Consider the following 14,394-nt stretch of genomic DNA (forward strand, 5'->3'; position numbering starts at 1 on the left):
TGAATCACCACTATGATGCATTTTCATTGCTGAAGCTGTGCACTCTCAGGTATTAAAATTCAATTTTCTTATAACACGGGCCTCTTCTCCTTGTGCAGGTGGGCTGCAACAAAGTGTACACCAGCACTTCAGACGTAATGACTCACGAGAACTTCCACAAAAAGAACGCACAACTCATCAACGATGGCTTCCAGAGGTTCAGGGCTACTGAGGACTGTGGCACGGTGGAGTGTCAATTCTACGGGCAGAAGACCACACACTTTCACTGCAGGTGAGAAAATAACAACAAGAATAAGAGTTAATCATTCATAGACACAGTCCTCCAAAATAACTCAACCAGGATTTAAAGGTTGTAGTACGAAGAGGTTAAGTAACTTTCTGAAGGTGACACATGGGAGTCAATGGCCAACCTGGATCACCTTGCCTCCAAAAATTGTGAATGGTAATTATGATTTTAGTCACTAATGAAAGTCCTGAGGTGACTTTTAATAAAAGACTAATTTGAAAGAAAGCAGCATGCTTCACAGTGCTGATTGATCTAATGTCCAAGGCTTTTGAATAGGAAAATCATTTAAGACTGAATATATGTTTCACAGATATACTATATACATAACAATCTAAGAATTATAGGAATAGTCGATCAGATTTACAAACTCTCTCTAAAAACCTTTTTGTGACTGATAAGTTCGCTTTTTTAGTTCATTGGTTTTATTTTTTCCAATGATTTTCCTTTCTTCCTCCCTAACTCCTCAGGCGTCCGGGCTGCACCTTCACCTTCAAGAACAAATGTGACATCGAGAAGCACAAGAGTTACCACATCAAGGACGACGCGTACGCCAAGGATGGCTTCAAGAAGTTCTACAAGTACGAGGAGTGCAAGTACGAGGGCTGCGTCTACAGCAAGGCCACCAACCACTTCCACTGCATCCGCTCGGGCTGCGGCTTCACCTTTACCTCCACCAGCCAGATGACCTCCCACAAACGCAAGCACGAGAGACGCCACATCCGCTCCACGGGGGTCCTGGGTCTGTCCTCCTCCTTCCTGGTGCCCAAAGAAGAGCCAGATGAGTCCAGCAACGACGACCTGATGGACTTCTCGGCCATCAGCAGCAAGAACTCAAGCCTGAGCGCCTCGCCCACCGCCCAGCAGTCCTCCTCTGGCCCACACCTTCTTCCCACTCCCACCACCGCCGTCACTTCCAGCCAGACCGCCAAGCCCACCACCGCCCTCCCTCCCTCCAGCAAGATGTCCAGCTTGCTCTCCCAGACGATGCCCAGCAGTATGCCAGTGGCCCTGGCCCTCTCCAACCCCACTCTCTCTGGTACCGGCTCCTTCTTCCCCCTCCTCCCCAGGCTCCCGCTCCAGCTCCCTGTGTCGACCGCCAACCTCCTCAGCGCAGCCGTGTCCAGTGTTCCCTCTGCACCCACTGACTCCCTCTGCCAGAGCATCTCGGCCTCGGGGGAGGCAGCAGCTGGGCCCACCCCCTCCTCCCTCATGGCTACCTCCCTCATAGGGAAGATCTCTGCCAGTAAGGGCTTGATATCACCAATGATGGCCAGACTGGCAGCTGCGGCTCTCAAACCCTCCGGAAATCCAGACACAGGTGGGTGGCTACAACCAGGAACCAAGTTCCTCCATTTTGAATCAGTTGTACCTTCCTACTACCATGAAGTCTTTGTTAGGTACCAACAAACAGATTGGCAGAAGGGTGCCTGATTATTATTTTGTATACCCAGAAGGAGCTGGTACGCCTTTACTGCCCTGCATGGTATGTGTCAAGTTCTTCTCAGCTAGACCTGGGTCAGCTTTTCATGCCAACATCCCAAGTAAAAATGCAACTGTGACTATGGCTGATTTATGTGGCAAGGCTATTAGGAAAATGAATCTTGGTATGTGTTTATGCAACATTTTAATAAGCACTTATAAATATTTTGTCCAGTAACACAAAAAGATTATATAGCTGTCAGGGGTTGTTTTTACAGCATGTCATTACTAGGGGCAAACCCCCTTTCCTTGCCTGAGCTCCCCCTTGCCAAGTGAAGTCATGAGAGAGCTTCTGTTGGGCCCTACAAATGCATTTGGCAACACAACCAGAAGAGGAAGGCCCAATTTCAAGTGATAAAAACCCAATACTCAGCACAGGTTGTTGTCTCTCCTCCTCCCACATTAATAATAACTGACTTGATACCTACATCACGTAAACAGATAGATGAGCCTTCAGTAAATAACAGACCCTTTAAAATCCCCTAATGTGATTGTGGAGATGCTCTGGGGGTCTGTGCTGTGCACGTTTCCTATACGTTTTTTTTTGGTCTCATCAGCATGCGTATTGCTTCTGAGCAAAGGGAAGCTGCATAATGTGAAGTTCAGAAATTGAAAGTACAGAACAAAATTATTTATTTTTTCACAATTGTTCTCACTCAAGCTGAAGTAAAAGCAGAAATGGCTAGAAAAGCTGTTACGCTGAGCTCTTGGGATGTCTGGGAGCCAATGAGGCAATAGCCCAAAGATCTTCCCCTTTTCCAAACAACCCCTATTGAGAGGACAGTTAGTGATTTCCACACTTGTATTCAATTCCTGATTGCAACACTGAAAAATACATGATGTTGTCTGACACTTCTCTGTCCCCACTGTACTGATTTGCAACTAAATGACTTTGAAACTAAGGTGTTTTATTTTAAATGCACATGGGAGAGATTTTCCAAAACAGTCTTACTTTATATGGTGGTTAGTCTGGGTGTAAACCAGTAAGTGGTATTGTCATGTTATCGTTACCTATCAAATCTTAGAAATATCTTCTGATTATACCTCTACAGTTCTCACAAAATGCACTTTCCTAACTGGAATGTGTAAGGGCTTTGCTTGCTTTTTTAATCAGTAGCAATTGAGTCATGTGAAGGAACTGACAGTCGTGAAGGAAAGCTGGAGGAGCTCCCCACCACCAGCTGCCCCACCAACCTCTCTACTACCCCCCCCCCCATTTCCTCAGTGAGGTGGCTCTACCTTGAATCAGAGGCAGACAATCCCATTACAGTCATTTCCATTATAACACACACCTCAAAGTGACGTACAAATCGCTTCTCCCCTCAAGGGCACCGACTCTGAGGGTGAATTGTTCCTCTGTACATATAAATCACCCGCCACTGTAATCGAATGGGCATTGGAGACATGTGGGAATGAGTGCGCAGTCCTCCAAATAAAACATAACGATACAACAAGTGTGGAGATATATCTGGTCAAGCGGTCCATGTGTTCCAGTCTGCGGCGTTCAATAACTCTCCAGCCCCGGACCATTCTTACTTCATAACCATATTTCCGCTTTGCATCAAAATCTGCCTGCAAATCGGTCAATATTGCATGCTTCCTGTTGCACAGCGCTAATGTAACACGCACTTTGTATCATAAAAAAGTTCAGGAACTGGGAGCAGGGTTGAATTTGAGTTTTGAATTTGGAGCTATTGCAATGCAACGATTGTAATACAATAAGTCTGTTTAGGGAAAAGAAGATGGGAAAATAATGTTCGCCAGAGGACACAATCCCAGTGGAAGATCTTAAAACCTGCCCTGTTCAGTTTTTTCCACATTGCAGAAACAGTGCATATGATTACTGAATCTGTTTCAGGACTAGACTGGTATGTGGATTAAGACCAGTTAAACAGGTACCTATGGCTTTGAGCTTATTCATGTTTCTAGAAGACAACGCAGCGAAGAAAACCGGAGCATCTGTTGTATGTAAAAACTTTGAGGCCAAATGTCAAGCAGGAAAACAGGCACACTCAATACCAGGGCCAGTAAAGTGAAAATCACAGATGATATTATATGCCACTAGTTGCCAGGGGATCTTCCACACCTTTTCCATGAACTATCTGAGTTGCATTTTTGAATGCACACTTCTTGAACACAAACACATTTTAAAGCTGCTCCGTTTTAGTTAGCATTCTTGTCTTGTTTGTTTTCTTTTGGACTGGCCCATTTTATGTGAAAACAATGTAATAAGAAGGCATCTTTCACTTTGCTGCAAAATCATGTTTCTTTTGTTAATCTATTCTGTGTGAACTGGACAGTTCTCTGAAATATGAGGAGGAAGTGGTAAATGGTGAGGCTATAGCTTTGTTTTTAAGGTGTGAAAGAGCTCAGGACTGCGGCTATTTTAAGTCACTTCTCTGCTTGTTTGAGTGAGGTGTGGACAGATGGCTAAATAACTAATGAGCAGTTGCAGTTTTATTACATTTGTTGTGGAGTTACTATGCAATGTATTCAAATTATACAATCGGCTATATATACATGAGCTTTGGCTACATAAACGTTGTGAGCAAAACTGATATGGCATAAACAAACCTAACACAAAAAAACAACAAAAGCACCTGACATTTAAAACAGAGAGACTCTCAATGCCTTTCTCTTAATCACTCTGTTTCAGTCAAGGCATTGTGTCTGTTATTTTATTAGTCCTTCAAACAAATTTACCCAAAAGTGTTTTTCCGAGTTGTGGTTTTTGAAAACAGATTCAGACATCTTAAGGGTATACTAATTAGACACGCTGTTACAAATGATCTCTCACTAGCATTGTAACTTACCAGGAGTAATTACATGGTAGAACATTATTCCTGGAAAATTTCCAGAAAAACATTGCTTTGAGATCAACTCAGTTGTTTTTTTATTTTTTTGCACTGATTCTTTTCTTGGTCTTTGGTGAATGTGTTAAGACAGCTGTGATCCAGAGACATGTTTGTGTTGTTTGTTTGTTCTTTTTTAATTGATTTCCTCTGGTTCTGCTCCAAATGAACATAACCTTGCCATCTCTATTTGTCTGTAGGCAGTTCTTACCAAGGGGGCAATGTTCTGGACTGGTATTCTGTAGATCAGGGCTCTGCCACCTCTTTCATGTATTCAGTAAGCAGGTATATATATTTGTTGCAGGCTAAACCCAGCAGCACACTGCTCCCTTCCATCCTTCGTCTGGTCCCAGAAAGCTCCTTACGTTTTGGCAAGAGAGGTTTGATTTGTTTATCCAAGGGCTATAGCTGTTGATCTATGACCGAACGGGGATCTGACACTAATATTACTGTGCTTTCACATTGGGCTGACAGCTAGGTTGTTGTGGGTAAACCTCACCCACTGTCAAAACGATTTACACCGAGGAGACTGACAAAACGAGGGATATTTCTGGCTCTGGGATAAAAAGTCCACCTTTCCTCTCTGTTGTTTATTCTGTAGGTTGTAATGAAGTTCAAGTCATACTGGGAATGTTCACCTGCACAACTAATGGGAACAGCCTGTAGATTAAGCTTTTATGTCTGAGGGACTGGCTTGTACTTCAGTGCTGTCGTACAGTAGCTGCACAGGTTTTTCTCCTTCAACAGGGATCAGCAGAGATTGTTAGAATAGGATGTGTCTGCATGGCAGGCCAAGTGCAGAGACAGCTGTTGACTCCTTGCTTGTCAAAATCCCTTCAGTAGTCCTTTTTCAAAGAGCATGCTCCTTCTGAAACAAATCACTGCTGATGTACTAAGCACAAGATTGGAAAGGTCGTGCCAGGGACTGCTTTCTTATTCCTTTCTCTTTTTTAATAAAATACCACTTACCATCTACAAAAAAGCACAGCTTTCTCTGTATAGCCTGAGGATAAATTAATATTTCAGTCACTTGGGTATTGTGGAGAAATCCAGGGCGCATATTTCTGTCAGTTTTTTTTCTCTCTCTTTCTCTCTCCCCCTTTCTTCTTCTTCATCGTCATCTTCTAATTTTTTTTTTCCATTCCTGTCTCAAGCCACACATCCATGCAATACCTATCCAGGAAATCCGATCGAGAGGTCACGCTATTTGAACTGATCTGATTGGCTGTCAGGTTCAATCTGACTGACATGGCAGATGTTCCTTTTGGGCATGCTCAGTTTTGGTGGCCACTGTCCGTTGCTGGGGTAACGAGGACAGCCAAAGATGGGAGGGAGGGGTGGCCAGTCTGAAACTGCCACTTTTCCTCAGCATTAGCATCGCATTTAATGAATAGTTAAGAGGCAGGCTCGCAAATGAGTTTTGACAAGCACTGCTGCAAAAGGAGTCTTTTTCCCTCATTCTCCCCTTCTCTCAATCACCATTTAAAAGCCCGGTAGCTTTGACGGCCTGACATAATTTTGCAATAATTATCACTGCAAGTATTCTTTCTGCTGGGACAGAAGTCAGGTCAGATCTCGTCACAGGGAAATAATGCTGACCAACAATAACTTTGTTGTTTTCTCTTCTGGCTCCTCAGGGAATGGGCAGTCAGCTTCAGCAGGCCGGTTTAATCTGGTTCAAGTGAAGCAAGAGCCAGTTGATGCCACCTCTGGAGCTTCCCAGGATTCCCTGCAGGAGCACAGCCTAGACCTGAGCAAGAAAGACCACAGGTACAGCAATCCCACCCTTAACACCGGTTTAGTGCTGCACACATTACAGCTCTGTGCTCTTTATATGAGAGGGGGAAAAGGCAACTGCCGAGCTGTGCATCTCTGATCTGGTTTAAACCTTTAACTACATCAAGGCATGTCTGCCCTTTGTGTTTATTTATTTGCTTTTTTAATCTATTTATTCTCTCAATAATGCATATAACCCCCCACCCCCACACACCCCTTTCTCCCCCCTGTGCTAATTAGTATAAGTGTGCTGCTGGTAACTAAATGCACAGATTCCCTGTTGGCCTTCACTCTATGTGGCGCTGATGGTAAAGGCAGGGAAAATTCCATTGTGTCCAGAAGGTTTCATCATTGTTCGCCTGGGGAATTAAAAGAGATCCACAACTTCCATCACTGAGTGGAAATAACCACGTCTGATCAAGAATGCAAGAATTTTTATTTTCTGTGTAAAACTGCATTTGATGTTAGAGTGGTAGAAAATGTAACAGAACAATAATTGTGCTTTGTTTATTGTTTATTGTCCCCCAAATAATTTCACCTCTCGCGGATATGAATATTTTTCTTCCTCTGAACTCTAGCATGGTCAAGCAGTAAAAAAGGCATCATATTTATATGTTTTTACGCTATGTTCAATTTTCAAGGGTATTTCAGTCCTGATGTGGCTTTGAACTTCAGGTCCCATTTTCCTTTGCAGGCCATTTTTGTAATAAGAAGTGTTTTGTTTTGTTTTTTCTTTCTGATAACTTCTCCTACTCTGTGATGAATGTAAATATTTACTGTTCTCATGCAAATCTTGACTAAACATTGTTCATTTTCCTTGTTCTAGTAATGCATCAAACGGACACCCTGTACCAGAAAATACATCTCTTTTATCCTCACTTATGAATAAGGTAAGATACATCCATCAAACCGCTTTCATCCCAAGACAAATTAGCAGGACGCAGAGGGGGCTGTTTGTTTTTTAATGTTTCATCGCTAATAAGATGAGTTTGTACCATTTAAATTTTCAAGCCATTTTTCATACAGCATAATTTCAGCCCACTGCTCACAAATTAATATAATGAACTGGTAGCAGGATGCGATGCCAGATATATAGAGATGTTTATTTTTTGATGAGCTGTTTTGAACCCTGCCAGCGTTTCTCTCTCTCTCTCTCTCTCTCTCTCTCTCTCTGTCTTACCCTTCTTCCCTCTCTCTTTATTTATGGAGTTAGCAAATTATTTGCTTAAGAAAAAAACAAACAAAAAAAAAAAACTAGTCAGCTTCCGTTTTTTCTTTTCAAGAATAAAGAATGAACCTCAGCCTCGGAGCTGAAGTAGCAGAACGCATTTAAATGTTGTATGTTTTTGAGGAAATTAAAATGGACATAGTTTTAATCATATATCTTGCAGATTAAAATAAATGCAGTGTGTGTATCCATTACCTTGATGATTTAAAGAGGCATTGGAATACAGTTTTGTGGCCACACACACTAGCTTGGGGGGGGACCTTGTTTGACACACTTATAAATCCATGCACAAAGTGTAAGTAAAAGCTCAGCAGGGGATGCTTCAATCAGGAAGTCTCGCTCCAGATGACCTTGAATGATGTGCTTCGTGCCCATGTATGTGGAGCAAAATAGTGTTCAAACTTGAAGACGACATACGATACTCCATACTGAGAAAGAAAAACACACATTAAGGAAATGCTAATTATACTTAAAAATATATTATACAGTATACTTAAATATATATAATAAACCTAACGTGTCACAAGCCGTCTGATTGAACATTACCTTCTGTTCCGAGAGGCCAGACCTTTGCGCTGCAGAGGCGTATGGGGGACCCCTCTCACTGGGCGCTGTGTGTGTTGCAGATGTCGCATGTGAACCCGGCGTTTTTCAGCGCCCTGCACCTGAAGACGGAGCTGGAGGGCGGCCAGGGAGGGGATGGCTCCGAGGCGGCTCAGTATCTCAGCCGGGTGATGAAGACTCATGTGCAGGAGAAGCCTGTGGAATTCTGGAGGACCTACCTGAGGAGGTGAGCCCTCCCTGCAGATGAACCCACAATTCTCCTTCCTGTCGAAAAAATCTTTATCTTTGCTTTTGGTTGTCTAATACTGGATTACCTGTTACACTCATACATTTGCCCTTTAAAATAATATGTCCCTACTGTAGGCAGGCTGCGTAAGGCCTTATTAAGAGTATAAAGGAACTGTGAAGTAATTCATTAATTGAAAAATAGATATATAAATATATCTATTTACTATGCATCTTGCTGTTTTTTCCAAGTTGTTGTATGCTAAGAATTTCATTACTCATCTTGATTATACTCTGCCAGGTTTGACACTGAAGACTTCTGTGAGTCTCAGTGTGACTTTCTGCACAAAGTTCACTTCCACTGCCTCGTTGAGGACTGTGGCGCTCTCTTCAGCACACTCGATGGGGCAGTGAAACACGCCAAGTGAGTATGGGCATGCACTTCAGTCTAACCTGCCCAGGCTTTGCTGAGTTTTTATGGGGGGGGGTTATTTATTTTTAATGGCTGGGCTATTCCCATCGCTGAGTTTGAAATGTTTGTTACCCTCTCTCCCTTTGATAAATAACACAGACTGACTGGCTAATCTCATCTTGTATCGGAATCAGTGCTAGTCTGTTTGTGGGGCTCGCTCACCGCCAGCGAAGCAATCTCCTGAATTAAGCACTTCAGCAACAAGAAGATAATGCTTAGAAATGTATATGTAATATAAGAATTCTGCACCCTGCTTATCATTGTGCGTTCATTGATATCTTTGAGATTCTGCAATATTCTGTTTATAGTTTGGAGATATAGGGAAAATAAATTAAAAATGTCAGTAGAATGTACATCTACTGTACTGACTGTTTTTTCAAACATCCTTTACTGTACCATGCTTTCCCTAACATTTAAAAAAAGTCTCCTGACAGTATGCTCCTTGCCCATCCATGTGTTTCAGCTTCCACTTCCGGGCGACTCTGAAGGTGAAATCCGAGCCGTCCCTAAACCCTGCGGGTGAGGACAAGGACCACGACGAGGGGGTGCCCCACCAGCCACCTGTGCCCATCTCTGTAGCAACTGCACCCTCCATGGAGGTACCTACTATCACCCCAACGGGCAGCTTTGGATCTGCACCATCTTTCCTGGCCTGGAAACAGCTGACCGGCTCCATCCCCCAGCTGCCCGCCTCGGTTCCCAGCCTGCCTGCCACCTCCCCACTGGCCACCACCTCCCTGGAGAACGCCAAGCCGCAAGTCAAGCCAGGATTCCTTCAGTTTCAGGACAAGTAAGTGTACCAGAGGCCAGAGCACTGAGCGGTGAAATCACTGCATAAAGTGCATCATAACAGAGCATCGATATTCTCAGTGAGATGCATGGAGTTTTACAACGACCCTCATCCTATAAAGACAAAGGTGTCAAATATTTTTTCTCCCGGCCGCTGGCCGCTGGCCTTGTATTTGTTGGAGCTAGTTATTTTGAAGATGAGATTCTTATGGATATTAACACTCAGAGCCACGTCAAGGCGGGATTCATCGAAAAAACGCTTTTTCCCCATCCAAGCTGTGCAAGGAAAGAACGCTTTAATTAGTTATTAGTCAGAGGTGTTGTTACAAACAGAATGGCGCAGCAGAGTGGGATAAGGCCTTGGGAAGATTCTCTGTTGAAATGAGCCCAAGTTTTGCGTAAGACATCGCTGCTGCTGCTCTGGGCCAGGGGTGGCAGAGATCGATATGTGTTTATATGCCGTACAAAGCGGTTCTTTAAGCACGGGCCTCGTGGTTCCTTCCAGAGACACAGTGCTCCCATGCTGTGGTGAGGAAGTTGGGGTTCTATCTGAAGGGACTGTACCGGGGTTAATGGCCCTACCACAATTTCCCAGGGACCCGTTAACATCCGCCAAGCAGACAGGACCACTGAGTAATGGCTGTGTCTGCCGAAAAAACAGCCCCCTCTCAGACTCCTCATGGTTTCCACACATGCATTCCTCGGCCTCACGCTCGAACTAGATTTATTTACCCCCTAACAAAATGATCTGGCCCTAAATTGTTATTAAAGACACATTTGTTTGTTTGTTTTTCGGTTTTCTCTCTGTGAGAGGAGATTGTTTCGGGAAGCAGAAGTTTATAAGTTCCAGTTGTTTACGGCCAGTCACTCCCTGGCAAAAGAACAGAAATCTATGGGCTATGAATGGTTATGACTGAGATTCTACTTTTTTGTCTCTGAAATTGTATTTATATGCTTTACCTTGTAAACTGACCTCTGGGAACACTTAATTACTAATGGGAAAAACATCCATTTGTCTTTGCTAAGATTATAATTGAAGCAACCTTTTTTTTCAAAGCCCTTTTGATTTTATTTCCCTTTTTCTTTTTTTCTTTCTGATTTGTGAATTAGTTTTTAATTACTTCACGGACTCATTGAATTGCTTGATTTCTCTCATTTCGTTTGGCTTGCAGCGACCCTTGCCTGGCCACAGACTGCAAATACGCAAACAAGTTCCACTTCCACTGTCTGTTTGGCAACTGCAAGTACGTGTGCAAGACCTCCGGAAAGGCAGAGTCACACTGCCTGGACCACATCAACCCCAACAACAACCTTGTGAATGTGCGAGACCAGTTCTCCTACTACTCCTTGCAGTGTCTCTGTCCCAATCAGGTGAGGAAAAAACATCACAGGATCCGATCCTCTGGGCCGGCACGCAAGGCAAGATATCTTTCGAGAGCCCCGTCACTCCCGACACAGACAGCTGTCCTCCACCAGATGGGGGTTCTTACTACTGCCTTCTAAACCTGCTATTTATTTCCTGTCCTGCACTGAATCCTAAATATGCCCCCCCCTCAACCACCGCCAGCTTATATCCATTCATTTATGCATTTAGAATCATTCCCCTAGAAATACCCTCCTGAGATGAGCGGATCTTGTTAGTCATCCTCCTGTGGGATGCTCAGGGAAAGGAAACAGATGGCAGCTTTGAAACAGGTTACCACCAAACAGAAAAAAATGGTTAAAAAAAGAAAAGAAATGAAAAGCAAAAAGCCTGGCAGCACAGACGAAGAGTCTGTTGTAACATAGTGTTTTCCGAGACCTCGGACCATCGGAGGTGGCGCCTGGAGGTGACCAGAGGTCTCAGAGGTCTGGAGGGATGCCAGTCGCCTCAGGCGGGGCAGTGCAGGAGACTGTTACAGAGCAGGGTTCACGGTGTTGAGCGGAGGACAAGAGTCCTCCAGACAAACCAGTCAGTCCTATAGCATCCTATAGCTGCTGGATACACTTCAAAAACAAACAAAAGAGATATATCTCTTGGTTGTTATTAATTTTTAATATGTTATTTTTACGTCTCTCCCCACACCACCCCTCCAACTCCCCGTTCCAGCAATGTGAGTTTCGGATGAGGGGGCACTACCACTGTCTCCGCCCCGGCTGCTATTTTGTCACCAACATCACCACCAAGCTGCCCTGGCACATCAAGAAACACGAGAAGGCCGAGCGCCGGGCCGCCAATGGGTTCAAATACTTCACCAAGCGGGAGGAATGTGGCAGGCTGGGTAAGAGCGGGCAGGAACGAGCAAGAAATGAGCATGAACCCTTTCCAGTCACTCAGTTCAGGGTACAGCCAGCGACCCTTTGAAATCTATGTGTTGGCTGTGGTGTTAGACATCAGAGTTATACTTTTCTTTTCTTTTTTTTTTAGTTAACACTGAGCAACAAGCATACTGATGAATATTTTTTTTCTATCTGCCACTGTCATAGTTGTTTTTGTTGTATTTTGTTGTATGTAATCACAATTATGTTGTGTGTGTATGTATATATATATATATATATATATATATGTATATATATATATATGTATATGTATATATATATATATATGTATATGTATATATATATGTTTAACCTGCCTAGAATGAGCAATTAGCTGAGTTAATTACTGTGCTCGTCTGGCTCAGTTTGTTTGTGCTGCCACGTTATTTCAAGTCTAAATCAACAGAAGTAAGTTGTTATTCTGTTTGAAAGCAGCTTTGCTGGAGGTAGAAAAAAATAAACAAATTGCTATGCAACTGAATGTCTATTCTTTGTCCCTCCCTTTCTCCAGGTACTATTTGCATTGTGTGTTAATGAGAAATAAAGAAAGAGGGGAGAACTAGTACAAAACCAAGCATTCAGTCATAAAGAATTTATGGTTTAGCGCTTACTTGGCTGCAGTATCCATGACAGCCACAGTAAACAGAACCCGAGTGCTACCTGAATCTCACTTTACAAACAGCCCTGATATTTTGCAGTTACTGTTATTTACTCAACTTTCCGTGTTTAATGTGATAGCTGGTTCGCACAAAGCAATTTGATGACACATCGCGTTGTACAGTGCTGTGGGCACCATGGTAACCAACGAGTCTGTACCTGCCCTACATGGTCGAGTTTCAATTATTTCACAGCGCCTGATTCTTAATAAAATTATAACTAGCTTGCCACAATATTTGATTAACTTACGAAAACCAGTAACTTAATTTGAATTCGTATAGCAATTAGGATCTGTAGATCTGTAAAAAAAAAAAAAAAAAATTTAAGGCAGCAATACACTAGATTAAAAAATATATATATAAAATATATTTTGCATTTATTTAAGTGGTACAAGTAGGCAGTAGATGGCTTTTATTGCTTCACTAAAACTTTAAATATATTGGTAACACATATTTTAAAGGCCAAATAGAATAAAATATGCCTAAAATATAGAAAAAAATCCACTGATGTAATGACTGTCTGTGGTGTTCATTCATTCATTCAAGCATTTCTGCTAAACCTAAACTTTTTTAGTTTTTAGTTTTTACAATCCTGCATTCACATCACCCCGGAGCACCCCGCCCCATCTGCCTCACAGATAATTAGAACAAACAAAGCTTGGACAGATGCATTTGTATACAGAAATGTATTATTTATGTATTATTGTGTTTTCCATATTATTATGGAAAGGTATATGTCTGTTTTCTTGGCAGACACCACCCCACATGAGACAATTTCTTTTGGTTTAAGTGCTGGCTCCTCTCTGAAAGACCATAGGCCCAAGTGTTAGCGCTCACATTTCCTTCTGTCCTTTCAACACTAATGTAGCCCCTTAGTCTAGATTTGAAACTCGCCGTCCCACTTCCACACCCAAGGAGCTGTACCCAGCAGTGAGCAGTGCTTTTCTTTCACATTCTTTACCCCACTGTGGCTCCTGAATGAGAAAGGCTGAAAGAAAAGAAAACTGATGGGAAATGTTGAGGGGAAGAAAAAAAAACACTGAAATCGAAGATAATTAAATTCTCAACTTGTCAACTGTCAGAGGACTGTCTAAGCCAAGCACCACCTGATTTGATTCTCCCCTCCTGCGTGAGATTTAATTTAGTTTTTACTTCTTACACCACTATGAAAGGTATTTACTGAACACACCTAGGGACCTTCAAAATACATAAATATTTCCTGTAACATTTATCTAAAGACAATGTATAAAGCTGCCAACGTAAGACCATAAAGTTTTAATCGAAATTTCCCTACTCCATGCAGCATACAGGTTTTACAGGTTACTCCACAAATATGCAACCTGACTTGAAATAAATCATTGAATATTATTTTACAATGGTTATGACTAGATTACTGTCCTTTCTCCTTTTCTACAGATGCGTAACATTACCACTGGTAAAATAAAGTGCTAAACTGACACCTTCCTCTTCATTTTTATGCAGGTTGTAAGTACAACCAAGTGAATAGCCACTTCCACTGCATTCGAGAGGGCTGCCAGTTTTCTTTCCTGCTCAAGCATCAGATGACCTCCCACGCCCGCAAACACATGAGAAGGATGCTGGGCAAGAACTTCGATAGGGTCCCATCGCAGGTAACTAGCGACCAAACTGACCAAGCCTAGACCTCTTATTAGGGAATGGATTAGTTATTGAGATAAATGCATAACAGTACTAGCTTTAAGGGGAAGCACTAATGTGTGCGTGTTCGTGGGTTCCTGGTTCACTGAGCT

The 14,394-nt window shown here is 42.7% G+C and overlaps 1 protein-coding gene across 8 annotated transcripts in view; it reads left to right on the forward strand.

The window, feature by feature from the left end:
• Window positions 1-14,394, forward strand: part of casz1 (castor zinc finger 1) — a 115,153-nt gene that overhangs the window by 93,195 nt on the left and 7,564 nt on the right. For all 8 annotated transcript variants that reach the window (XM_066690419.1, XM_066690417.1, XM_066690415.1 and 5 more), the window contains 10 exons: window positions 99-271; window positions 754-1,604; window positions 6,255-6,387; window positions 7,220-7,283; window positions 8,248-8,411; window positions 8,712-8,834; window positions 9,346-9,672; window positions 10,844-11,042; window positions 11,761-11,932; window positions 14,108-14,256. In XM_066690419.1, coding sequence (XP_066546516.1) covers window positions 99-271; window positions 754-1,604; window positions 6,255-6,387; window positions 7,220-7,283; window positions 8,248-8,411; window positions 8,712-8,834; window positions 9,346-9,672; window positions 10,844-11,042; window positions 11,761-11,932; window positions 14,108-14,256 — 2,355 coding nt within the window. The remainder of the gene's footprint in view (window positions 1-98; window positions 272-753; window positions 1,605-6,254; window positions 6,388-7,219; window positions 7,284-8,247; window positions 8,412-8,711; window positions 8,835-9,345; window positions 9,673-10,843; window positions 11,043-11,760; window positions 11,933-14,107; window positions 14,257-14,394) is intronic.

This window comes from Amia ocellicauda, chromosome 18 (genome assembly GCF_036373705.1).
Source record: "Amia ocellicauda isolate fAmiCal2 chromosome 18, fAmiCal2.hap1, whole genome shotgun sequence".
NCBI classification, from domain to species: domain Eukaryota; kingdom Metazoa; phylum Chordata; class Actinopteri; order Amiiformes; family Amiidae; genus Amia; species Amia ocellicauda.